At 38.4% G+C, this 26238-nt stretch overlaps 3 protein-coding genes, 1 long non-coding RNA gene and 1 pseudogene across 7 annotated transcripts; 2 read left to right on the top strand and 3 right to left on the bottom strand.

Moving 5' to 3' along the window:
• Positions 1–4352: 4352 nt before the first annotated feature.
• Positions 4353–10416, bottom strand: LOC135583005 (bifunctional riboflavin kinase/FMN phosphatase-like). 2 transcript variants are annotated; one of them, XM_065102064.1, is made up of 11 exons: positions 10144–10416; positions 9845–10031; positions 8305–8435; positions 7225–7294; positions 7070–7135; positions 6240–6394; positions 6047–6145; positions 5766–5905; positions 5063–5152; positions 4768–4816; positions 4353–4631 (listed from the first exon to the last, which is right to left on the bottom strand). In XM_065102064.1, the coding sequence occupies exons 1-11, from the start codon at positions 10340–10342 to the stop codon at positions 4537–4539; spliced, it is 1281 nt and encodes a 426-aa protein (XP_064958136.1). In that variant the 5' UTR covers positions 10343–10416; the 3' UTR covers positions 4353–4536. The 2 variants fall into 2 exon arrangements, with proteins under 2 accessions (XP_064958136.1, XP_009395994.3); XM_009397719.3 differs by lacking the exon at positions 4768–4816.
• A 3194-nt stretch (positions 10417–13610) lies between these two features.
• Positions 13611–14404, top strand: LOC135611405 (abscisic acid receptor PYL12-like; annotated as a pseudogene).
• A 61-nt stretch (positions 14405–14465) lies between these two features.
• On the bottom strand, positions 14466–18099 carry LOC135609819 (tubby-like F-box protein 1). The gene is made up of 4 exons (XM_065103482.1): positions 17549–18099; positions 17214–17301; positions 15985–16114; positions 14466–15244 (listed from the first exon to the last, which is right to left on the bottom strand). Exons 1-4 carry the CDS (start codon positions 17918–17920, stop codon positions 14680–14682), a joined length of 1155 nt encoding a protein of 384 aa, XP_064959554.1. The 5' UTR covers positions 17921–18099; the 3' UTR covers positions 14466–14679.
• Positions 18100–20324: 2225 nt separating this feature from the next.
• Positions 20325–24965, bottom strand: LOC135609818 (uncharacterized). 3 transcript variants are annotated; one of them, XR_010485932.1, is made up of 7 exons: positions 24804–24965; positions 22238–22370; positions 22033–22153; positions 21717–21948; positions 21148–21429; positions 20943–21070; positions 20325–20870 (listed from the first exon to the last, which is right to left on the bottom strand). It is a non-coding gene; the product is annotated as an uncharacterized LOC135609818 (long non-coding RNA). The 3 variants fall into 3 exon arrangements; XR_010485931.1 differs by having other exon boundaries at positions 22043–22153; positions 24804–24964; XR_010485933.1 differs by having other exon boundaries at positions 20325–20859; positions 22043–22153; positions 24804–24964.
• Positions 20848–24396, top strand: LOC103981117 (rop guanine nucleotide exchange factor 9). Its single transcript, XM_009397716.3, has 7 exons — positions 20848–21076; positions 21207–21323; positions 21742–21896; positions 22069–22143; positions 22232–22504; positions 23027–23347; positions 23461–24396. Exons 1-7 carry the CDS (start codon positions 20848–20850, stop codon positions 23866–23868), a joined length of 1578 nt encoding a protein of 525 aa, XP_009395991.3. The 3' UTR covers positions 23869–24396.
• Positions 24966–26238: the final 1273 nt, after the last annotated feature.

The raw sequence follows: 26238 nt of genomic DNA, 5'->3' as shown, positions 1-26238 counted from the left end.
AATCAATTATCGATACGATACATACAGAGTCATATCGAATTATACTAAATGTACCGACACGTGGTATATGAAGATCTATCGATGTGTCATAAAGATGTGAACAAAATTGGTTACGTTAAGATCAGAAGAAAGGAAAACTGTGAGAAACCAAAGCTCGTCGATGTGAACAAAATTGGTTACGTTAAGATCAGAAGAAAGGAAAACTGTGAGAAACCAAAGCTCGTCGAGAGAACCTTTTACAAACTTGACGAGCTAAAGGGAGTTTGTTTTGATGCATATTCTGGATAAGTTCAGATTTGCTATATAAATAGGAGAGAGACATGTGAATGCAATCAAGCTTCTTCGATAATTATTAAGGAATTATGAGGAGAAAGATTACATTGAGTTTGAAACAATACGATACTCCTTATTTATACATTTTAGAAGTGAGAATTTTCTTCAACAGAGGAGGATTAAGACGGTGCTTCTGTCAAGGACGTCGATCTTGGACCGATGTGATGAAAGCAATTTGCGAGTGAGAGGCTTTGTAAGGGAGTCCGCTAGTTGATCAGCCGTATGTATATGAGAAATACGTAGTTGATGTTTGATAGCTTGTTTTCGCACGAAGTGAAAGTCGATGGCTATGTGTTTCATGCGTGAGTGAAATACTGGATTGGCGTATAGATAAGTGGCTCCAACATTATCACAATATATTGTAGGAGTAGATGTGATGTTGATGCCAAGTTTCTTGAGGAGATTCATGACCCAATTGAGTTCTGCAGCAGCGGTGACTATGACACGGTATTCAGATTCAGTTGTAGAACGTGCAACTGTCTTTTGCTTCTTAGAACTTCAACTGATTTAATTAGATCCAAGGAAGAGAATATACCCCAACGTGGATGTTCTATCATCAAAATTCCTTGCTCAATCAGCATCAGCAAAGGCGTGGAGATTAAGGGGGGAGTGTTTGCGGAAAAGAGGCAATGATTGATAGTCCCGTGAAGATACCGCAAGATTCATTTGACTGCAGACCAATGCATAGTAGATGATCGATGCATGAACTAGGATAATTTACAGAACACAAAGATGAATGATAGGGCATCAATGATGATCTTTTCATATCGACTATAATGAGAAGTACTAGAGTCAATAATTCAATTACTTATGATATAATACGAAGTACTAGAGTCAATAATTCAATTACTTATATGATAAACAGTTGGAATAATCATAATGTTTGCTTGAGGTCAATTAGGTGTAGCAGTAGGTTTAGATCGAAATCGATAAACTTTTGCTCTATGTTCGATTTTGTCATAGAGTTGATAGATGACTTTTTTTTATTGATTATTGTTATTGAGATGTTAGAACTATTAATAGTTATAGTTGAGGTTATTTCTTTGCAATGAAGTTGCTACTATGGTTGGAGAGTTGATAGTATAATAAAGGATGATGACTCTATATATTATTAATGTGTCTAGGATTCATCTTATTCAATCATTTGAAGTTCTTATTGCTTTGATTACTTTTATCTTTAGATTTTTAATTGAATGAAACTATTATAGTTGTTTACATCTTCCTCTCTTCTCCTTTCATATATATTTCATGATCATTCAGCTTATCATATAATTCTTCAAATGATATTGATAAGTCACATACTCAAATTGTTATCGTGAGTTTCTTATATTCGTCTCCTTGGCCGTTGAGAATATGAATAATAATTTCTTCATCACTTAGAGGATGATCTTTTAAAGTCAAATCATCTATGATAACTTTTAGATTTTATATATAATCAGCAATAGTACTTTCCTCTTGTGTTGTTTTTATCAGCATAGATAAAAAGACTTAGTATGCAAGTGTGAGAATAATTGGTGAGGGTGGTTTGTAACTTGGACCATGCTTCTATTATAGTACTAAATGAAGAGATTAGTGATGCTATGAAGCTAGCGACTAAGACTTGAATGACTTGTAGAATAAGATAAGCTTGTCGTAACCATAACTTATAATCAAGATTTATTATTAGGATGAGTTCTCCTAGTATTTGAATCTTTTCTAGTGGACTATTAAGAGAGTCAATGTAGCATAGTAGATCATATCCAAATAGGAGGTTGATGAATTATGCTTGTCAAGATGCATAATTGTCACTTTTAAATAGTTTGAAGGGGATCATAGTTGTTACATTGATAGATATAAGTCTTGTAAGTTAAGATGAATTATTGTTTCATGAGGAAATAATGCTTAGAGCATCAGATGTAAAAGTGAAAGGCATATTGAGAAGATGCTGTAATCTAAAAAAATTTTAGAACTAACTGATCATTTGGTATACGGTGGAGATCTGAACCAACCAATGATTTGGTATATGGTGGAGATTTGATCTATTATTGGAGGAGATTTAGAGAAGGCCCTTCTTCTGATCTGTGATGGATGTTGCAAGTTGGGATGAAGACCGCTGAGTAAAGTAATCAGTGGTGATGGTTGGTGTTTTATGATAAGGAGAGGAGAATGATCGTCAAGCTATCCATCGAATGATGTGATTTGTCATCAGAGAGGAGTCGTTGATACTATGTGAATGAGGCTATTGATTGCTAATGATGATAGCAAATGTAAGGAGCATGAACAAAGGAGGTAGATGACTAGCTAAAGGAGGCATCGAGGGAGGTTTAATTAGTAAACCTGGGATCTATATGGAAGAAAGCATTCGGGGACACCAATGAAGTCAATAGCGATGTTTGTGGCTGATAAGAAGGCCGATGATCGGTTGTGGAGATGGTGAGGATGGCTGCGATGATAGTCGCATAATTAATATGAAAGTAGGTGAGGTACTTGTTGGGGTGTCGAGCGATTCGTAGATCTAGGATGAGGTCGGTGTCTATGAGGTAATCTAGGCGGGAGAAGGCAAAGCGGTTGATGAGCTCTAACCACTAGCAATGGTTGGAGAGGGAACCGTGGATGAGGTTATAATGACAGGAGAGACAGAGATGAAAAGTCATGGTTGCAATCGAGGACCCTAAAGAGGGGGCAACGATGGATATAACATGTTGATGGTAAAGAAGACGAGGAAGGAGGCTCCATCGAGAAACTTCGATATTGGTGCAGATAACCCAGAAAGGGATTACTGTTGCAGTGATAACAATGGCAGTAAATGACAAATAGATTATTGGCACTAGATAGCTTAACTAGTTTTGATGAGGAAGGGATAAGGGGAGGAAGAAAAAAAAGACCTTTGCTCGAAGCAAGAGGGCTCTAATATCATAAAGAGTTTTGTTGTGAAGGAGATAATTTCACTCATTGATGTTATACCTATTTATATAGGTGAGGGAGAGACATCTTCAATCATATGCTCAAATCATGCACTTAAATTTGTGATTGATCCAAAATATATATATATATATATATATATATATATATATATATATATATATATATATTATCATTTCATATTTATTTATCAAAATGTATCTTGGAGAGATGAGACCAGTTTTGATCGTCAATCTAATGTGTCCAATTTGATGTTGTCTAGGCCATTTTCAAGCAAAACTTATTGTTATGATTAACCTGTCCGAAATGATTGTTTGAAGTGACTTTTAGGACGTGCTCGATGAGGATTCTCCAACGTCGAAAGTAGAATTAATCCAAGACAAAGAATATGAGAATTTTGTGTAGCTTTTATTCCATCAAATTGTTATAATTACATATACAAAAGTAAAATATAAAACACTTTTTTTTAATCTGAATACAATAGTGAGAGTGGGAGATGAGATAGTCGAGTCCAACTTAAGGGTAGGATGGGGAAGGTGGGGATGAAAGTAAATGCCTTTCGCTGCCTTCAGAGGGCTACGATCGGTATCACAATCGTCCACCATCTTTTTTAAGTAACAAATAATAATAATAATAATAATAATAATAATAATAATAATAATAATAATAATAACGATGATGATAGTTTGATCATAATGCCTACAAAAATTAGTAAGTATAATATGATTAATATATACTTTGATAATCAATAATATGATAAATATTGATGATGTTCAAATCTATCTAACTCGATTTGGATTCACATATGTAGAAAGTCCACTGTGACTGAACAAGAGATTAATGCGACCACTTGGTGGATTCCCAACATGATTTTTTTCAATGCTCTAATTAGTTCAAAAATGAAAATTTTAAATAAACAGTATTTGATTTAGGTTTTTATAATGGACTAAACCCTAGAGAATATTATGCGAATATTCATCTAAAATTTTATAAAAGGATGATGTGCATGTGATCAAATTGTTGACCAAAATTATTTTTCATGTGTTGATTGCGCTATCAAATATGATTTATGAGGTTGGGATTTTGGCGGTAACAACCAGAATATAACACTTCAAAGATTGCTTCAACCAAAATATTACTTAAATACCCTTAAGTATGATTTAAGGGTAGCATCGATACGTAAATATGACATAATTGACTCAAATCATTAAAGCATACATGAAAGCCCTCAAATCAGCATAAATGTGTATTTATGATTGAAGACGCATTTCCTAATCAAAGGCTGCTTCCACAAAGAGGGAGCTACTTGTGGGAAGGGAGAACACTGGGATATCCAATGCAGCCCGTGCAATATTGACATCTTCTTCGAATACCCGAAGAGCCTCCGACATAGTACCCTGAAGAACAAGACTGCATTGGAATATATATATGGCAAAATACTCGACAAAGATGCAAGGATTATTTTCTAGAGAGAAACAATTAAGATCAACGTGAAGCACTAGCAAATGGCCTGCTATGATACTCTGGTCTTACTAGCATAAAATTCTTGCTCAGTAGTCAGGAAAACGAGTGCGCCTAAGGCCTGTCGTCAAGTGCTAAACAGGTCAATCATACTGAATATGGAACTTAACCTTGAAGGATAGAAAATGTAATTGAAAGCATAGAAAATGTAAATTATGTGAAGCTTCCTCCTGCTCTTATATGCAATTTAACGGGGGACCGCCAACTATAGAGGCCAAGATATATTCTTCTTGGGAAATCTTCGGTTTTGTTTTTTCTTTCTTTTTCTTTTGCTGTGGTAGATCTTCAAAAAAAAAAATTTGAGTACCTCATTTTGTAATTTCCTGACATATCCAACAATGAATAGCTGCAATCGCTCATTCTTGTGGCTTTCAGTATGGTCGATTAAGTATGGTAGCTGCACAAAAAAGAGTATTTCATATCAATTATCTTGTCTTGAAACAGAAACATTTGAACTTCAATCTAAAAATAGAGAAAGCAGATGCATCATGAGTACATTTGAAGCTAAAAGTTGGATGCCAAGTACGATAGTCATATAATATAGGATGGTAATATTATTGACCAACATCACAGATTGCAGATTGGATATATATGAAGTTGGCAGTCATACTATAGCCTAATACAAAGTACTAACGAAGATTTCTCATAGTGCATCTACTAAAAAAAGCATTAGAGTGATAATTTAAACAGAGAATAGCATACAAGTAGAGTTGTATGAACAAACTAAACCAGAAACACAGAGGGTTCAGGAGAAAATTCTAGTTAAAGGCTTTTGAATCCCTCAAAAGTAGCTATGCCTAACAGAGTAAAACAAAAAAAGAATGAAATTGGCTATTTATTTGCAAAAAAGAAGTCTGTGATCATAATCACCAGCTTTTTAAACAGTGCCAGAGATGTGAATAAAACTAATCAAGCATGTCACCAAACAAGTCATTTTTCTTCTTTAAGGAATCATGATTAAAATAATTAAAAGATAATTAGCTATCACTGAATCAACCATAAAGACTCACAATTACTCTCTTTGCAGCACCAGAAGAGGTATCCCATCCAATGCAAACGACCACCTTATATATTCCATGCATTTCAATGTTTGCCCAACCAATGAAGACACCCCATACTTGATGAGGAATAAATTCATACGAGCCAGTATCTGATAATAAACAGAATGAGGTGTCAGCTGAACACATATCTAGAATCTAGAATTCAGCATGTAAATGACATCAATGCACTAGTGCAGAAACAGGCTCTATTTATTGTTCACATTACGAGCAAAAAACCAATTTTTCCTTGCCTGCAGTGATATCAATTTTTGAGAAGCCATCATAAGAAACTACCTCTCCACCCAGGCCTCTAATAAATAATGGTTCAATTGGCAATGCACTTTGCAACCCTGAATTATTAAAAAATAAAATAAATTTAAAAATAAAATTTCAGCTTCTATTGAACTAAGAAGATGAATCTACTGAGTAGGTAAGAGAAAGTACCATCTTCAAATGCTGGGAGGCCCCATAACTCAGGCTGAAACTCTAATAGTGTATGAAGCAAACAATTTGCAATGGAATAATTTTCATCCTGTCCTTGGAGAGATGGAACGGCAACAACCTCTGCTCCAGCATCCTTTGCACCTCTCACACCAACCCTGCAATGAAGCAACACAATTTGCTTACTTGAAATTAAAGATTGTGCAAATAGTTGCAGCTTGTTTATTTCATAAATGGAGATGCAGGACCTCCATCAGTTCCTCAGAGGTTTGTATAAAGAAACCAAAAGAAGGCAAAAGGCAAGAAAAGAGTAGGAAAAAGCAACTTATGGTAGGAAAGAGCCCATTGTAGTGAGAAAAAGTTGTCAAGATTACATTTCAATTTTAAATCATCCAACAAATCGTCAAGGAATGAGCCTTCTGTACCATAGGCCTGGATATCTAAGAATACAATTTATCCAGGATCTCCAAGAGTAGTGCAAGTCCTTTAGGCTTTCATCAAAGATCTTATATTGATTTTAGAATATCCAAAATTCCTTCCATAAAAACCATACCCACATTGGAAGAATAGCATCCCTAGTCTTGAGAGTTGGACTATGATATTTGTAAAGTAATTATCACTTAAATATTTAGGAAACTAGTTCGATTTGAACAGCTCATCATTTATGTTATTATGTCATTGAGAAATAACTGGCAAACTGAACTTTTCAGTTGCCCATCATGTACAACTGTATGAGACCTCAGGAATTTGAAACTTAAAATAATATCAATTAATGGAGTGAAACAGAATGTAATTTTGCAATATTTAACGCATGATAATGTATTTCTACTTACAGGGAATCTTCAATGACTAGACATTTTGATATGTCTACTCCAAGTCTCTTTGCTGCCTCTAGGAATCTGAATAACAGATACAAGTTAAACAAGTGTTTACACAGAATGAGACTGTAAGAAACAATTTGATCCATGATTCGAAGGAAATGGCTCACATGTCGGGAGAAGGTTTTCCATGACTAACATCATCCCCACCAAGAATGACAGAAAATGATTCCTTCCAACCTACACAGAAAAACGCAATGTAATATTAAATATCAGGAGAAAACCTAAAACTAACTTGATCATATCCCATAACAAGATTAACAAATCACTATTGCAAAATTATTAGAAGGTTTTGATTGAGAACTGTTTAACTATAAATTTTGAGTTAATAAAATACATTGTAGGCCACACACAAGTTTCATATTTGTAAATGGTATCAAATTTGGCTCAGGTGAATTTCTGCCATAGTAAATTTCTCATTTAGCTCAGATGAATGGTAAATGGACTAACCGCCAACACACAAGATTGCTCTGAATAGATTATCAAGGCTCTCATATGAAGAATCCAAAGGTAACTACTACTTCCCTGAAAGAGGAAATATTATATATCTAATTTTATATAAAAACTTGGGTTATGGTGTGAATAATAAGAAAGCCTCCACCAAACACTAGGGGAATCAAGTGAACGGTCATTGATGAAGTTTGCATGTTGATCTCCTTAACCAGAGTTATGATAAAGATGAAATATAGTCACTAATGAAGTATAACCCAATGTGGGGTTTCGTGGAGACTCAGTTAACACAGTCTTACCCCTGCAACCAAGAAAATTATTTCCGTGGCTCAAATTTTGATCACCTTAATTATAAAGGAGTGACCTTGGTATGAGTATGACACTCAGGTCCATATTGCAAAGAAAGAACACAATGATGAAAAAGGTTGAACGCCAAAACCAAATACAGAGGAAACCATTCTAGGCATGGACCGAATAATGAAAGCCAATGGTGATGAGATGTATCTTTGCTGAAAGAAATGGTGATAAACACGTCGCTTGTGTCAAAAGATAGTAAGCCTTACAAGTAAACCAAATCGACGGGTGTGCCAGTTAGGCATGGATATCAATATCGGACAAAGATTACATTGTAATATGTTGGGTTTAGAGAAATTCCTAAACTAAGCAAGCATTTAAAGAATTATTAAAAACAGAACAGTGAGAGAAAAATTTAATGTTAAATACAGAAATAAGGTGACAACCTTGTTGGTAGGAAATTTTTATCTCAATATGTTCCCTTATGGAGTTTGAAGCAAGTGCCAATGGAATCCCATGGTTGTGGAGATGTTTGATAAGGCGATTAACACCAGGAAGTGCTTTTGCTTGTGGCCACCTGCAAAAATCAAAGCATAATAATATTTATTAACTTTGGCACTATTAAAAATGACATATGTATCTCTTAAACTAGCATTCATGTTCCATTCAAAGCTTCCTCAAAATGTTCTCCAAGTCAAACTTTAGCATAGCTTAATACGATTTAATAAATCAGAATACATTAACATAATCTGTCAAGTCGTCGTGCAGTTTAAGAGAACATGGCTTAATCATGTTGCAGATAATTATAAAGACAATTTTAAAAAGTTTCATTGACTTTCATTTTTATGGATGCAGACCTGCTCTAAACCCATGATGCAAAACCAAATATACTAAAAGGTGGGATGATTTCAACATACGCACATGAAGAAAAGTTTAAAGCTATAACTCTTGAAATTGTGAATAATTGGATGAAGGCAACAGAAGGGACTGCTGAAGCACAAGTGCACCCTAATTTTAATTTAGTTGTTGATACTACTTTAACTGAATTGGTGTCACTTTAAACCAGTAAATAGAAGAAATAATGTGAACACTAGAATAATATAAATATGATGCTCCACAGTCGACCAAGTTGAAAAAGTTACAAGCATTATTCTAATTGATGAAGCTTGCAGAAATTATAGCTGATCACTTTTGCTAAAGGAGATGAAAAAAAGACGAGAAAGTTCCAATTCTTCATTCATACTAATTACTATATATATATATATATATATATAGTATTCTTGGAATCTTGTTGTCATAAAAAGATCAGTATCTTCTGTTAATACTTTGGGTAACAACCTCCTTTGAAAAAAAAAGATTAATGCAGAAAAAAGAAACAATGGAGAAAAGGTAAAGGGAAACAAGAATTCAAAAAGAAAGATACACGAGGAATTCAGCATGACACGCCAAGATGGAAGTACATCAGATGTGGACTATAACATGAAATAGCATGTAAGTCACAGTCCCACTCCAACAACAACGCAACCTCATGGTTTTTTTTGGAAGGCGTGGTCCACAGTTCTGAACATGGGTCATGACATTTATAGGGCTACGAGACATAATGAAAACATACGATCACCAATTTTATCAGTGATTAGTCCGTACGGTGTGATCATCCTGTACCTTCTCAGTCCAATCGAAAATCTTTGTCCTGAGATGGCTTTAGAATAATATACCGCTTTGTTTCTTCTTTTTGTCAAAGTCACGCCAATTACAAGTCCCCTCGCTTGTTCAAAGAAATTTCACACATATGAAGCTGGAATCTAATAGAAAAAGAATCCCAATGCAATAGGATTCAGCAGTCCAGCCAAAGCTAATGTGGCTACTAGCAAATGATGTTCGGGTGCTATAATGCAATGCTACCAAAATCCAAATCAGAGCAAGATTCCCCAACATAACAAATTGATGAATGCATCAACCTTAATCGGCTGCCAAAAAGGATTTCACCTTTCCTGAAACAAAGGCATGATCGCCTCGGAGAACTCCTCGGGTGTCATCGGCAGCCCGTAGTCCTGGACGATGGCAGCCGCCGACTCCTTGTGCATCTTCCCCAGCCGCTTCTCCTCCATCGCGGCGTCCAACGCTTTCCCATGCCTCGCCAGGAACTCCTCTAAGATTCCGCCGGTTGCCCTCTCTGATCCGTTTCCCAGAAAACAAGGAGGAAGGCCAAAGTCGACATCAACATACTCGAAGCAACCCAAATAAATTAAGAATCCGAGAAACCGGAGGTGGAAAGAATTGCTGACCCGTGTCCAGAAGAGTTCCATCCAAATCCAGAATCACAGCCGAGATCCGGTCGGCACCCATCGGGAGAGATCGGAGGAGAGGAGAGTTCGAGAGAGGGGGCGGAGCTTTCGATGTGGAGGGCGGGAAGCGGGGGTGGAATTTAAGGGAGAGGCAAGCGAATACGAATCGGTTCGGTGATTTGGGGGAATCGGAGTCCATAGAAGGGAAGGATACGAAGCTTCTTCCGCTTCCGCTTCCGCTTCCGCTTCAGATTCCCCGTACCGTTTCCACTCTCCATCCCTCAACTGCATCACCAACCGCTTCTGTAAGTATTACATAACGACCCAATCAACAACATATTATATAAAATAAAATGTCTTCCTGTTATATATAAAATAATATTTTAATTAATATTAAAAATATTTATATTATAAAATTAATATGTAACATATTGAAAATTTATATATTTTTTTATTATATCATAATGTCAAAACATATATATATTTTTAGTTAAGATAGTGATTAACTTAGTTATCGGTGATATTCTGATTTACACATATCTACGATTAAATCATAGATATAATTTTTAAAAAAATCAAATATAGTTAAATATTTCATATAAAATATAAATATAGATATAAATATTATTATAACATAATTTTTATTATATAGGGAAATAAGATGAAGGACTAAAGAGAAATGAATATAATAGGATATCCTTGTATTTAATTATTACAATAAAAAGACTTAGGTGCTATGAAAAATCAAATATTTTGAGGATAAATAAAAATATGCATATTTTAGTATTTTAGAAATAATAATCCAATTTCTCGTTCTTTGGGTAAGATTCAAAATTTATAACTATGATTAGGATGGTGAGAAGGAAAAAAGGTGGATCCAATCAAACTATCTTTGGTTGACAATATGCATTGGTCTAAACAGAAGGAATCAATAGATGCTTGGATTGTGCGAATGGAGGAAGCTGATCCGTTTCGCTCCAAGTTGGCTGAGAATATACGACTTCGATGATGGAGTGAGCACCCACCAAATATTCTTCGGATATGCTCTGTTACTTGCTTCACAGAGACCTTCACGTCAGATCATGTCTCCTTTGATAGCTGGTTGGGACATGCCCGCGTACAGTCATCAATCACTTAGTCATGCAAATATCATACGTAGTTGCATAAAAGATTTGTTGATTTTTATTGTTTGATCTCAAAGATAATTCAGATATAATCATAATCCCTTTTTTTCTTTTCAAGAATGGTATTCGTAGAATTGGGCGGAGTATCGAATCTATTATTAGCTACTTGTATGATGAGACAAAGATTCAAAACAAACAAAGACAATCTTCTTTCTCATCTATTATGACAATGCAATCATAGGCCATCCTTCATCCATCTTTCTATATATTGGATGAAGATTCAAAACAAACAAATACAACATTCCATCCCGTTTATTATGATAAGATAATTATGAGCTTTCTTCTTATTAATTATGATAAGAAAGATAATCACAACATTCTTTCTCGTCTTTTATGATAAACAATACATTTTCTTCTCATCCATTATGACGAGAAAGACAATCATAAACTTTTGTCTCAATATCCAAGGTATAAAAATATATCTTACACTTTATGCAAGGAACTCCTTTTATGCTATTTGAACCAACATTTCGGGACCTTAGATTACTAACTTAAGTGTTAGAGAGATCAGGTCAAGAAACTCATTCCGACCTTGGTCTTCATATAGGTGATACCTCGGAAATACGATATTTCTATCTTGAAGACATCTTGGGTATTATTGCAGACACGAGTCTAAACCACGTCGAGCTAAGCAAGACGTTAATGATATTTTTTCATAACATCTGGGTTCTACAAAATTACGTCAAGAGCAAGTATAATAAAACTCATATGATGTTTAAGTCAATAAAGGATTCAGAGGTCCAAGTGAATTACGAGTCTTTAGATTATATAAAAGAGTAATTTGGAATGATCTAATGTGATAAGTGATGATGTGTCGACGACAACGAATCTAGCTCAATGTGATAGAGAGTTTTAGAGGATTAAATTATGACGGGAAGAATCCGATTTGTAGTTACAGATTTATGGTTAATATGATTCTGGGTAACAAGTATACTAAATTCAAGAATCATGGGTTTACTTTAGATTTTGTTCATTGAGAGTTGATATCAATGTGTTAGGTGTCAAAGTATCAACTAAGTATTCTTGAACTGACATCTTTATAATGTTGAAATATAGGTCCTGAGTGTCGACAACCCGTAAGATGTCAATCAACATATAACAAACACATTCTAATTCAGAGGTCTTAATGTCTCAAGAGTCTTTAAAATAATTCATTTAGATTAGATAAAGATAATTTGGATGATCTAATAAGTGACGGTGTGTCACAACGTATCTAGGTCAGTGTGGTAGAGAACCTTAAGAGATTAAATTATTACTAGGAGAATCAGATTTCTATGTATAGATTTATGGTTTATCACTTTAATTTTTGTCTGAGCTTTATATCGTTGAGATGTAGGTCGACAAACCATCTGATGAAATTTACAGTAATGTCTGACATTAAGGTTTATTTGATTTTTTTTTATTGACTTTGGTTTGTGCTTCTTTATCGACAAAAGTACGGCAAAACTGTACATATTGTGCCTAAAAATTGCACCAGCGTAACCTTAAAGGTGCAGACCATGCGTGGTGATGATACTGTCTTCAATGAGTGAATCATCAAGCGACACGCAGCACTCGAATGGAAGCCCACGCCTTTCTTCGACCGCCACGTAGGCACACGCCACCTGTTGCGCCTCCGAATCTGATGCTTTGTCGTTGCCTCCCCACGTCGTCCGGATTCTGTTCCAATAGAATCGCGGCGGTATTTGTCGAGGGGTTCCCCTGGCAGGATCCCGAGGCCTCGTACCGGTGTTCTCCACCACACATGCGTCGTCAGAACGGCGCCGGCCCCACATTTATGTGAGAAGGAAGTACGAGATCGCCAACGAACTCGTCGGATGAGGATAAGTAGTCGTGGCCAAAGACTTCCCGGAAATTACCCCCGCGGCCAGGCGTGACATGGTCACGTGTCACGCAACAAGATCTCGTATCACGCCGCAGGATACACCACGTCACGAAGCCCCTCGTGTCCCCACGGGGGCCCGCGTGCCTTCGGTCAGAGTCGCGAGCTGCTCGGCCTTACCCGACTGGTGTTAGAATTCCGTCGCGCCGCTCTCTATCCTCTTCCTCGCGCGCACCATGGCCAACTTCATCCGTCGGCTCCAGAGCAGTGACGAGATCCTCAGGCTCAGATAAATGTCTGTACGGGTCGGACAGGACGTTCCCACCCAGACAAAACACAGTGACTCGGGCAAGGCGTCGACACATCGTTTCGAGTCTATAAATAGTAACAGAGGACCGGGGAGATGAAGTCAACGGATGCAGTCTCTGGCGACGATGTCATTGTTCACGAGTCCCGTGGCAGCGAATCCGGCGATGCACGAGGTGATGAGGCGGTATCACAGCCGGCACAAAGCCCCGGGGCAGTGCGGCTCAGCGAACCTGCAGTACGTCGCGGCGCCCCTGCCCGTCGTCTGGTCGTTAGTGCGGCGGTTCGACCGGCCGCAGGACTACAAGCGGTTCCTTAAGGGATGCAGGCTGCGCGCCGGGGACGGCAGGGTGGGGAACGTGAGGGAGGTGACGCTGGTGTCCGGGCTGCCGGCGGGGACCAGCACGGAGCGGCTCGACGCGCTGGACGACGAGCGGCACGTGATCAGCTTCTCCGTCGTGGGCGGCGACCACCGGCTGAGCAATTACCAGTCGACCACGTCGCTCCACGAGGGCGGCGGAGGGGCGGAGGGCAGGGGACCGTGGTGGTGGAGTCGTACGTGGTGGACGTGCCTCCAGGGAACACGGAGGAGGACCCCTGCGTCTTCGTCGACACCATCATCCGGTGCAACCTCATCTCGCTGGCGAGCGCTGCGGAGCGGATGGCAGTTTATGAACTGCCACAACCTGTTCGCAGTTTTTCTCTTTTATATATGTATATATATATATATATATATATATATATATATATATATATATATATATATATATATATATATATTTATATATAAGAGAAAAATGTGATGCTGTGCTGTTCTCATGTCAATGGCCGTATGCACTGACTGTAAAAATGCCTGTGTTATTTTTGCGTCGTTATGTCATCACAGTTGTGCCATTCTCCTTTTCATCACTGGGATTACAGACTTCATTATGTCACCATCTATGGTTGAATGTTTTGCACTGAACACAAGAAGAACTAACTCCTCTGGAATATGAGCTTAAAGAGCTATATGTTCCAAGATCTGATCATTAATGCATTTGTTAAAAAGCCACATACAGTCTTTTTCTCGGAGAAGTTACAGAAAGGAGGCAGCTGAGAAAGGCTACTCCCTGGGTGAAAATATTGATAAAAGCAGCATCTCCTCAACCCAGAGAGACGAATAAACAAAATATATTGTCCCTGCAACTACAAGACAATACATTGCAGGATAATGTAGGAAGGCTGCTATTCACAGGCAAACTTTGTGCCAAAGCTGGTGAGGCAGATAGCAAATGCCTGGAAGGCCGAGAGCGGCTGGCGGTAATCCATGGTGAACACATCATCACCGACCTTACCAAACTGCAGCAGCACCGTCTCCTCATCCCCGATTCCTCCAGGTCGGTTGGAATCTGCAGTCGCCACTAGCTGAAAGTTCTTCACCGAGGCCACTGTCACCCGACCATGAAAATTCAAGCACCAGCACTGCAGGTGCTCATGCCACCGAGGAGCCTTGTTCTGGAGGACTAAAGACATTCCAGGGCCATGTGCCTTCGACTTCAGCAGATCTTCCTCTGAACTGTCTTGTACCACCATGGGGTGATGTAGACTGCAGCACATCCTTCTTGGACCTCTAGATTTGAGAAGGTTGAATTTGTAAGAGAGCCGTCCAATCTCAAAATTACCAGCAGAGCCCTGCGGGCTAATTTGCTTGCTTGCAAATCGCCGGCTTGCTCTGCTGCTTGATGCCTTAGCACCATCGTATGGTGGCCGACTGTCGTAGATTGTAAAATTAATACCCAAGAAGTCAGATCTGCAAGTTGGGCAACATTCAGATTTATGAAAACCATGCATTGGAAAGTCTGTGAAAGCAGTGGTTTTGGGAGAAAAACAAATATGGTGCAAAACTTCATCTAAGACCAGCACAATTCTTCGTTTCAGTAAGAAGAAAAGCTATGGGATATGGAATATTTTAGAGTGGTCCTAGATCCTATCATATCATAGAACGGAGAGAAGCTTGCTTCTTTTGCATTCACACATGGCATCGTTCCTCATCAACTTGCATCATATATGTGATGGTTGAATGCAAAATAGAAGCTAGATTCTGTATTATCCTACCAAGAATCCAATCGGTTTGAAGTCTTCGAAAGTTGCACATGCACTTATTGCTAAATGCATAGTCCACGGTGAAATATGATGGTTCCCTAATATGATACGTAATTTCAATGCACAATATAATGTCAGAAGGCTTAAATCCATTTGAGATTCCGCAAAATGCATAAAAAGAAATAATAGACTCTGGCAAAATATATAAGTGCTGATAGTGGTTGCAGTATAACAAATGTACTCCACCATACTCTCTGTTCATGCACAGATACACCGGTGAACTGACCTTACCAATCCACAGAAATATTAAGCAAATTTCAGTATTAAACATATCAACCTGTATGTACGAACCGTTAATTTTTGTACCGATACCAATATTGGTATTGAAAACCTTGGTAAAATTGTGGACTGCAGAAGCACAAAGGGAAGCAGAATAGAAAGACTAACCTCAACTTTCCCATATATGCATTACTTCCTTGAGACAGGTCATCAGCATTAAGAGAGATTATGTACCCGATGCGAGCACCACGCCTAAACCGACGAGCTGCGAGAAGGAACTTTCCCTTATCCATAAATGCTACATCAACGAAACCAAGCAGACCCATGTTGGATATAGATTAGAGATGATCATGGAACAAACAGATATAAAGATTATTAAAATTCAATTTACGATTATCCACACATTGACATTGAGATGGTTCAGAGATAAATATCATGTATCAAAGCGATGGTGCAAGAGACTTATGTAGGTCACATTTGCATCAAATTCACCAAATCAGATAAAGTATAAAAGAGATGAAAAACACAAAAGTGTGAGCGACATGAAAGAAAAGCTCAGGCAGAAACGACAGAACTAACAGCAGCATCTTTTGTGGTAATGCAAACAACATACGACAAGTGTGGGTAAACAAGGTGGTTCAGTTTCATGTTAGATGAAATACACACTGTAGCCAGAAGAATCATGCAATCCCAAAATGATGCAAGCATGATAAGTAAAATAAATTCTCCTCTTCTACTCTTTATCATGTATGCCACCAACCAATTAAGCTCAATGGATAAGTCACCTGATTCTGAAAACTCTGACCAAAGAGGGAAAAAGAAAAATAAGAGACAGAAGGGGGAGAAAGGAGCCTTGTCTTTCAATATTTATGATGTGCTCTGATAGTGACTTCCCATTATTCTCTGTTTTGTCTATAAGATTTTTTGCCACAATAACCTGCTCTCGCAAAGAAGCATTCTGCCAATTGTGGTTCTAATTCTTTGGTCTAAAGTCTCTACTATTGAATGTAATCAAAGCCAGCCTTCAACTTTAGAGAGGCAATTTGCAAAAGGAAGAAATTTGTAAACATCGGTCTTCTTTGTTACCTTAGACTGTTTTTCTAGATATCAATGCTTGTTTGGCGTGTACTTACATTGGTATAATTTTCACAGCTATATATTTCAAGTTATAATTGTTTCAGTGTTTATACTTCAATTGTTTCAGTGTAAACCAAGTATCTGTACATATACTAACAGATAGATTGATGATCGCTTTCCATGTTCCCTTGCGCCTTTTGCCCCAGTTCACAGCGCATTTGTGTCATATTACACAATAAAGAAACTGGGTAATACAGATGAAATATAAGCAAAAGATTACTAACAAGAATATATTTTTGGAGAGTTATCAGATTACTCACTTTGTGTCAAGCTAAGATACAGATAGAATGTGGAGCTCATCTTGTTCCTTTTGATGAAGCACTGAATCGGAGTATCCGCTGGACCTGGCTGTATTTAGCACGACATATACAATCAATCAACCGTGGATCCTCTATAAAGAGATGTTAGAAAAGCAAAAGAGAATGTAAACAACCAAAGAGAACAAAGACCAAAGAGAGGAAAAAGGATTTCCAAAATTCCAAATTGATTCTGCCCTCAGTGAGATGCAAACAACAAAAAAATTCAAAATTTTGAAACCTCTACGAGAATTATTCTCGGTTGGGTAGTGAGAACGCAATCTCCGGTGCATTACGACCTGTTTGAGGGACGAAGGGAAGGTGATCTTGCCGGTCTCGAGCGGGGGCCGGACGACTCCTTTCGTCACCTCCCTCCAGCTACGGCAGACGCAGGCGCAGGACACCACGTCCTTCCGCATCGGCCACCGCTCCCCGCCGGCCTCCACCCGCCGCACGATCTCCCGGAGCAGCTCCGGCGGGATCGACGCCCACCTCTCCTGCTCCTCCTCCTGTCCCGAGGCTGCCGCCGTCGAGGCCCCATCCCTTCCTCCCTCCTCGATATCCTCCTCATCCTCCGCCCGTCCTCCCACGCCGCCGGCCTCGTTGTCCCGGCGCTGCCACCCAGCGGAGGACGACGGGACCCTCGACAGTAACGCCTTTCCTAGCGCCATGCCTCCCGGATGACCGTCTTCCCCCTTGCGTCGGGCCGAGAGACGGAGAGAGAGGGAGAGGCGTTTCCTAGGGCATCGATTCAACGAGCAACCATTAGAGAGGGAGGTAATGGACGCGTCGAGAAGAGGACGCGTAGATGTGGTGGTGGCCGCCTTCCTTCCTCTCCTGAACTGGAACGTCCATTGCCCGGTGGTGGCCCACTACAGCCAATTTATATTTATTTATATAGTTAATAAATAGTTCATATGTGGAGTAAATTTAGTTTTCTTTCTTTCACTCCATCTTAATTCTATTTGTCATAAAATAGATTTAAATCTGTTAGTAATTTCCATACTTATCTTTGATTAGTTAGGTCTCTAAATTTAGTCTATTATGCTTATTATTTCGCGGTCTCCATTTATCATATTATGATCATATCTCTTCTATTAACCTATTAAGTCTAAACATTAATTTAATATAAAATATTTCAGTTCAAATTGATAATATAAAATATTCATTTTTCATGTAGCATAGTATATTTGTGAATGTTAATCTTTTTAATTGATTTATTTTTTATATGAGATTTTTTAAAAAAAATTTATGAAATCTATCATTTGTTGAATAATAATAGATGGGTAAAAATGGTTGGCTTATCGATCTGATTTTCTATTTAATTAATATGAGATTAAATATTTTTATCAACATATAATGATGATAGTTTCATTATCGACCTCACGAGCTTACCCGGTACAGTAACAAAGTGGAGAACAAAACCTTTTCGAAGGAGATCATCGGAAGAACCTAAAGCTATAATCACGAAGTGTAACGCTCTGTTCATCGTAACTTATTACAGGGAACGATGATGATGCAGTCATGAACATGCATGCCACCGGAGATGCAGTGCCACGCCATATCCTCGACCTCCGAAACCTTCGACCCGTTTTACGTTTTGGATTATAGTCGAACACATAAAAAGAAGGGTCTCATCGTTTCCCGTCTCCTTCCTTTATTGATCATCTTATCTATTTTAGACTATTTATATGAATAAATCTTAATTTTTTTTAAATATTTATCAACTCCATATACATGATGAAACACTAAAGTTACCATAATACGTTAGGTCATATGTATGTAGAGAGGACCAAGAGTTGAGCTTGTCTAAGTCTAGAAATACCCTTATGATACTACTAAAAAATAAATCTATTTATAACCTCAATAACATGTTTTTTTTTTTATCTATCATTATTAACTTTATTCTTTTTGTGCAAATCTTATCAACCTACATAAGGCTAAAAGCACGGAACAATCCTTATAAACATCGATATCGATATTGCACAACTTGCACACAAAAAAAAGAAGATTATAATATAACACTTAAAATAATACTTGCATAGGAGAATTGGTAATCAAATCCTTGTGATGGTACCACCAAGTCCAATAAAATCCACATTTTACTATCGAACCATATGGAGTGATGAAAGAAAAATATATTAGCATTGAGTCAAATTTTCCAATTTACTTCTTCGAAATACAAATTTCTATCTTTTTTATTCTTTAGTTACATGAACAATAATATAAATGAAGGGAATAACTAACTAATTTTATGGGTTTGACAAGTGAGTTGTTTCCCAAGAATCCAAAGAATAAATGCTTGTGTTATCTCCTTCATGACCTAACCAACCAAAGGTCTCCTTTTATTCTAATTTTGGCTCATGCTATCTAATATACAGCTGCACATACCTAAGAAGGGTCACCGTGTCCCAAGTCCGGCCAGATTTAGTGCCAATCATGTCTTTATTGTTTACCAAGTCAAGCAAGCAATTTATTAGTTTGGTTCCTTAATATTTGAATTTTTTTAATCCGAAATTTTGGAAAGTGTAAAATTAGCCATAAGAGTATCATTTATCTTAAGCTGAGAAATCAAAACATGATTATGTAATTTTATGCATAAAATATTAATTTGATGATGGATGTATATCTTATACTTATCCTGAGTTGAAGGTTTGAAACGATATGCTATGAATTTTGAAGATAATTAACATAGCGAATGAAGACTTGATTCTCGATCGATTGAGATCGAGACCATTCGCTTTAGAACGACATAAGATTTACTCATGTAATTATTAGATTCATATCGATGTCAGATCCAAATCTTCGACATCGAATCTGACCATTATTATGTATGAGTTTTTCAATAAATAATTACTATAAAATGCCTTGGTCAAAGTTTGAATCATAAAATTAATATTTTTTTTAGAGTTATTGTAGGATTACTCATAAAACCAATCCTAATTCGTCTTCCATCTAAGTGGTACACCAACAATGACAATGTGATCTCCCATAATACTCTTAAATATATATATATATATATATATATATATATATATATATTCTCTCTCTTTATTTTAATGAAAAAACATAGAATTTTTTAATCAATAAATTTTTTTATTTAATCAATAATCTTATTGAGCACAAATGGAACAAACCCAAAAGGCTATCCACATTTCCCGGGCTTTTAGCCAGCTTTACACCCTCCAAAACCAGCCTACAATTCTGTTGTATTCTCCTCCCTCCATCAGCTCCCCCCCCTTTTTCTTTCTCTCCCCCACCCTCAAACATGCACCCCACGTCCTAATCCCACCCCACGCCAAGGAGGAGAAGAACCACGAGGAGACAAATCAAGCCTTCTCTCCTCGTTCGCGGTTCATCTTCTCTTCTCCCACAACTGCCCGCAGGACGCCACGCTCGCCACCACCTCCTCCTCCTCCTCCTCCTCTCTCTCTCGCTCTCTCTCCATCTACTTGCTGCGCTCGTGGAGGTGTGGGCTTCATCTCCTAGAAGTGGAGATCAGGAAGTGGCCGCCGTCGCTGGTGCAGGAGCCCATGTCGCTTTCGGTGACCTCGTCGCCTTCTCCGTGCGTTGAGCCGTGTTCGGGGACGAGCCCTTGATGGTACGGTTTCTGAAAAGAGGCTGCAGCCTTGACCGGTTGGTGCGCGGCAGGGGGATGTCCGAGAGCTCAGGGAGCAGAGAGGAGAGCCAAACCTTCGAGAGCGGGTCACTCGACGACGACAAGATGCTTTTTAGGAGCCAGGGATCGAGCGCGCCCGGCCAACCTCCGGAGCAAGCACCCAAGTCGCGGTTCAGCAAGGATGCAGGTGTCAAGGAGCAACCTTCAGGTACGACAGTAGCGTTACTGCATGAATTGAATCGAGTGTTGGAGACATAATGAATGTGTTCGAAGAAATACCTGAAAAGAACCAACTTTCGATATCATAAGATCACAATCTTTGTGGTGCCTTTTGTCAGATTTGGAGTTGATGAAGGAGAGGTTTGCAAAGCTGCTTCTGGGGGAGGACATGTCAGGTGGAGGAATAGGGGTTTCCTCAGCCCTCGCTCTCTCCAATGCCATCACCAATCTTGCAGGTTTCTTTCTGCTAGTCCACATCCATAACCAAATAGGAATATAAGAGATCATACCTGCTGCATCAGCGCAATGATCACCATGTTTTTCTCCTAAAGTATCTCTCGTCTGCATGAGCAAATCTATCCATCATCATAATCATCTTGAAAATCCAAATGACATTGATACCGTTCAAAAGATTACATATATCCCTACAAATTAGTATTTTTGTTTATTTTGCACTTTTACATTCAAGTTGTTGATGAAAATATTAATTTTTTTAAATGTATTTTAATGTTTCATATTTTTAAGTTCATCAATATTATATATATATGCTATTTCCAAAATTTGAAAGGATAGATATGCAAAAACCTTATTCAATAATCTTTTTATTGAAGATTATCTAACATCTTCACCTGTCTGTTGTTGTGACCGAACCAGCTTCTGTGTTTGGAGAACAATGGCGTCTGGAGCCCATGTCTGCAGAAAGGAAGGCGAGATGGAGAAGAGAAATAAACTGGCTTTTATCAGTCACGGATCATATTGTTCAGTTTGTTCCTTCCCAACAGATATCCAAAGATGGAACCAGCATGGAGGTCACTCAAAACACCTCTCTTTCTTGTTGTTGTTGTTGTTGTACTGTTTTATCTGCAATAAGAACAGCAGATCATGTAGTCAGTAATAAACACACCATATCAATTTACGTAGATAACAACAAGATGAAAATCTCACTGTAAATTACAATGTTCTTATTTGTGCCATGAGCAGATTATGGTAACTCAGCAACGCAAAGACCTTCTCATGAATATCCCTGCCTTGCGGAAGCTCGATGCAATGCTCATCGTAAGCGAACCTGTGCAAACTGAAATGCTCAGCAGTAGACCGCAAAAAATTTTCAGCTAATTTGACTCTTTATCCTTGTCTGAAACAGGAATACCTAGACAACTTCAAAGACCAAAATGAGTTCTGGTATGTGTCCAGAGATGCTGATGAGTCCGAGAAGGGGAATGCTCGGAGAACAGATGATAAGTGGTGGCTTCCGACCGTCAGAGTCCCTCCCGATGGCTTGTCTGACGTATCAAGGAAATGGCTTCAGTATCAAAAGGAGCTTGTGAACCAAGTGCTCAAAGCAGCAATGGCTATAAACGCTAATGTTCTTACGGAGATGGAGATTCCAGAATCCTACATTGAATCCCTCCCTAAGGTAGGCTTTCAGAAGGGATTTTTTGGCCAACTGTTTCAACTCAGATTAATTCCTTTTATTCTATTATGATAAAATAAAATTGCCATTCCAAACTAATGTAACAAACTTTTGGCTTTGAAATGGTTCCCAGTTTTTTCTTCAGCTGAAGGTGATCATTTTAGACGGGGTTTTAGCAGGGTGACGTGTGATATGTTTATGCACATAGAAAAATAATTTTGCACTGTGGTCTTCAGTCTCATCCGTACTTCCATGTCAATTTCAAGTGCTTCATTCTAAATTTTTGTTCTGAATTTATACATCTAGAGAAAGCAAATTGGCACTTGAGCAATATGTTTAGTTCAATAGTTTTAGTTCCTTTCAATTGTGTCATAAATAATATCTGAAGGATACTGAAACTAGCAAAGAAGAATGAAGGTTAGTAGCACCAATTTGTTCTAGGAATTGATTTATTTTTCCCCTTCAAATGACATCGACTCCAGGAGGTCAGTATACATGTAGCAGTAATGTTTTCTCATGTAACAGAATGGAAGGGCAAGTCTCGGAGACTCACTTTATCGGAATATAACCGACGATGATTTCGACCCTGAAGAGTTCCTCTCATCTGTAGACTTATCAACAGAGCACAAAATCCTAGACCTCAAAAACCGAATTGAAGCATCTGTTATCATTTGGAAGAGGAAGATGCACAACAAAGATGGCAAATCTGCATGGGGTTCAGCAGTCAGCATGGAGAAGAGAGAGCAATTTGAAGAGAGAGCAGAAACCATCTTGCTCATACTCAAGCACAGATTCCCTGGGATTCCTCAATCAGACCTGGACATCAACAAGATTCAGTACAACAAGGTAAGGACCAACACTCGACTCTCTCCATTGGACCAACTCCATGTTTTCTCCAAAAAAGCATACAATTAGCACTTCGGCTTTCAACGTTGATTATTCTTATATGGCTTCTGCAGGATGTAGGGCATTCCATACTGGAAAGCTACTCGAGGGTTATAGAAAGCTTAGCTTTCACCGTGATGTCTCGTATTGAAGATGTTCTCTATGCTGATTCTGTATCCCAAGATGCAACAGGTGGCAGCTCAAGGAGAAGACCTTCACTGACAGATTCAGAGCCAATTAAGCCCCTTGATCCCAAGGAAGAGATCGAGAAGCTTAACAAAATAGAAGCAAACAATTTGATGACACTACAAGATTTCATGGGTTGGCAAATGGATCAGAATACCGAGACGAAGAAGGAGAAGGGCACCTCGGAGGATGAAGGAAAGTGGATGAGAAAGCTCCCTAACCTTGTGACCAACAAGAAATTTTTAGAGAAAATAGAGAACTTGGGAGGCCTGAGAAGTCCAACAGCTCGCCACTAAGAAATCTTATGAGCAAAGGGAATGATGAAATGGATGATATGGGGACATCAAGACAAATGTATTTAGTTCTATAGAATTGGAGATTCATGAATATAACTTCAAGTGCTGCTGTTGGATTTTGGTGGATGGTGATGACAATTGTCCATGTGCTGATTAAAGCTGCTCAAAGTCATGGCAGATATCATCGCAACCAGTTGACAAGAACTTGTCATCTATATGCACCACACAGTGAACCATAGCTTAGGAAGTGTTTCTCTCCTAGAAGATGACCTTATGCGATGCGGCAAATCTTGAAAGATTCTTACCCCATGAAACCAGAGAACGAACCCCTTGCTTGATGTCCCTACTTGTACCATGTGTGTGTGTGTGTGTGGCATAACTTTTACAGATTGTGTCTATTTTTATTCACCTTCAACCATTCTTTGTCATTCAGCTTGTTGGTTTTATTTTGATGTAGCTGCGTATGGAAGTTTCAGCTGATGTACTAACTCCTGTGATCATGTCATATCAACAAAAGTCAAGATTAAGTCTCCAACAAAATCTTGCTTCTTATTTTTAGGTCTTTGGTCATTGCCAGCATGATCTCATAATCCTGATCACATCTTAAGCAATTTTTTTTCTTAAAGGGTAAAATCGGGTAAAACTGGAGAGAAGCATTTGCCAGAGCTTTCCATCTCAAAAAATAGAAAAAGAAGAGAGCTGAGGATTCAAGATTCAAGTTCTTGATTTGATGTATGAAAGAGCTGATTCCATCGACTGCGAAAAGAATTGGTATATGATCGCATAAAAACATTAACTAACAACACGCACCACAACCTATCTCGATCGATCATGCATCAAGCAATAGCTACGGGAGAATCAATCTCAAGCTTACAAGAACAGATTTAAGCAAGCCTTCAGATCAAGGATGAGCATCGATAAAGAGAACGAATTACCCCAAGGATCGGGTCCTCCCGCGCCTGGACGACGTGGGCCAACGCCGATTCGCCATGGGATCCGGCGGTCGACAAGGGTGCGGGACGCCAAGGGGTTGAGGAATGCGAGTGATCTGCGCTCAGCTTGCGGATTTCTTTTCCTGATTCGAGTTGGAACCAACTAACCCAAAAACGTTCTCTTTATTTGATTGTGGGCCAACTCTATAGTTCGACTCAGCTTGACTTAGTCAAAATTATTAAATCGCATTTGATTTATCGAATTATTTTTTTAATAAAAGGTAAATGATGAAAGAAAATTTGATCTCAGAATCTTGCAGTGATCTATTGAATTAATTTACTGAGTCGGTTTTAAGGCTACTGTGACATGTTTATTGTGTTAGCTGCAGTTGCCATCTCTCACAAGCATGGTTAGTGATTTCTTGCTGTTCTATTCTGCCAGAGTTAAAAATGGAATGAAGAATTGCAGGAAATTTCATCTTCCATACGAGAGAATTGCATAAACTACAAGAAGAGAGAGAGAGAGAGAGAGAGAGAGAAGTAACGAGATTAAGTTGATGCAAACAATTGAGCCTGTTTTGATATAAACACCCTACCAAAATCTCAGTAGTGTTATCTGATGATTGCTGTACCTTCTCTTTACAACTTTGAATCCTCAAGCTTGTGCCCAGTGTCTCCATTTCTTGTGGTTGGCCATCCTGCCGGTTGTTGCTTGTTGGAATCAGCAGGAACTGGCTCTGCATCAAGTGTCGTTGGAGCTCTAGCAATATCATTCATAGATCTTCCCTGGAGATCAGATGCTTCGGATTTCCCGGCCATGGAGCTCTAGCAATAACATGTCACAAGTACCAGTTTCAGAACATGTGAAGTACGGTATACCTCGAATGAAATGTGATACAACAATCCTTTGGATTCTTAGAAACAATTTCTTAGGCTCATATGGTTTGGAAACTTCAGAAAACTCTATTTACGATCAGAAAATAAACCCGAGTACACAACCAAACAATGAATGATGGAAAATAGCAAGTGAAACAGTATGAACTCTATCTTGCATTACGAAAAAGATGCTTGCTTAAGAAACCAAGAAGAGAAGGGAAAAGACAGACAAATGAGAAGCATGAAAAAAACAAAAAAATCATCTAAAGCTCGTCCTTGAGGTGAGTCACAAAACAATCATCGGCAGTGGTTTAACTTGAAGAGGCATTTATACTATCAATAAAAATGAAGTTTGGTTTACCTTTCAATCTTAGGTAAGTGACAATCTTACAGAGATAGTCTCTGAACTTCATCAGCACATACCTTTTTTGCTCTGCATAGACCTCTGGTACATGCTGGTTGCGACAAGATGCTGATGTACCAGCATTTCGGGAGGTCAGAATCATTGTGTCTTGCTCATCACACATTAAGGCCTGTGTTCCTGGAGACTCTGGCCTCGGCC

The sequence above is a fragment of the Musa acuminata genome, chromosome BXJ2-4 (assembly GCF_036884655.1).
Source record: "Musa acuminata AAA Group cultivar baxijiao chromosome BXJ2-4, Cavendish_Baxijiao_AAA, whole genome shotgun sequence".
NCBI lineage: Eukaryota > Viridiplantae > Streptophyta > Magnoliopsida > Zingiberales > Musaceae > Musa > Musa acuminata.
This window is presented reverse-complemented; position numbering and strand designations above follow the sequence as displayed.

What these genes read in the sequence shown, in the direction of transcription:
- LOC135609819 (XM_065103482.1), bottom strand. Translation starts at nt 17,920, where the DNA reads ATGGCGCTAGGAAAGGCGTTACTGTCGAGGGTCCCGTCGTCCTCCGCT. An exon ending in GTATCTTAGCTTGACACAAA is followed by an intron (nt 16,115 to 17,213) that starts GTGAGTAATCTG and finishes TCGTTGATGTAG; the next exon opens with CATTTATGGATAAGGGAAAG. An exon ending in GCATATATGGGAAAGTTGAG is followed by an intron (nt 15,245 to 15,984) that starts GTTAGTCTTTCT and finishes CCCAACTTGCAG; the next exon opens with ATCTGACTTCTTGGGTATTA.
- LOC135583005 (XM_065102064.1), bottom strand. Translation starts at nt 10,342, where the DNA reads ATGGACTCCGATTCCCCCAAATCACCGAACCGATTCGTATTCGCTTGC. An exon ending in AAAAATTTCCTACCAACAAG is followed by an intron (nt 7,295 to 8,304) that starts GTTGTCACCTTA and finishes TTTTCTGTGTAG; the next exon opens with GTTGGAAGGAATCATTTTCT. An exon ending in CTAGTCATTGAAGATTCCCT is followed by an intron (nt 6,395 to 7,069) that starts GTAAGTAGAAAT and finishes GCTTCATTGCAG; the next exon opens with GGTTGGTGTGAGAGGTGCAA.
- LOC103981117 (XM_009397716.3), top strand. Translation starts at nt 20,848, where the DNA reads ATGGTACGGTTTCTGAAAAGAGGCTGCAGCCTTGACCGGTTGGTGCGC. An exon ending in TGTCAAGGAGCAACCTTCAG is followed by an intron (nt 21,077 to 21,206) that starts GTACGACAGTAG and finishes GCCTTTTGTCAG; the next exon opens with ATTTGGAGTTGATGAAGGAG. An exon ending in AGCTCGATGCAATGCTCATC is followed by an intron (nt 22,144 to 22,231) that starts GTAAGCGAACCT and finishes TGTCTGAAACAG; the next exon opens with GAATACCTAGACAACTTCAA.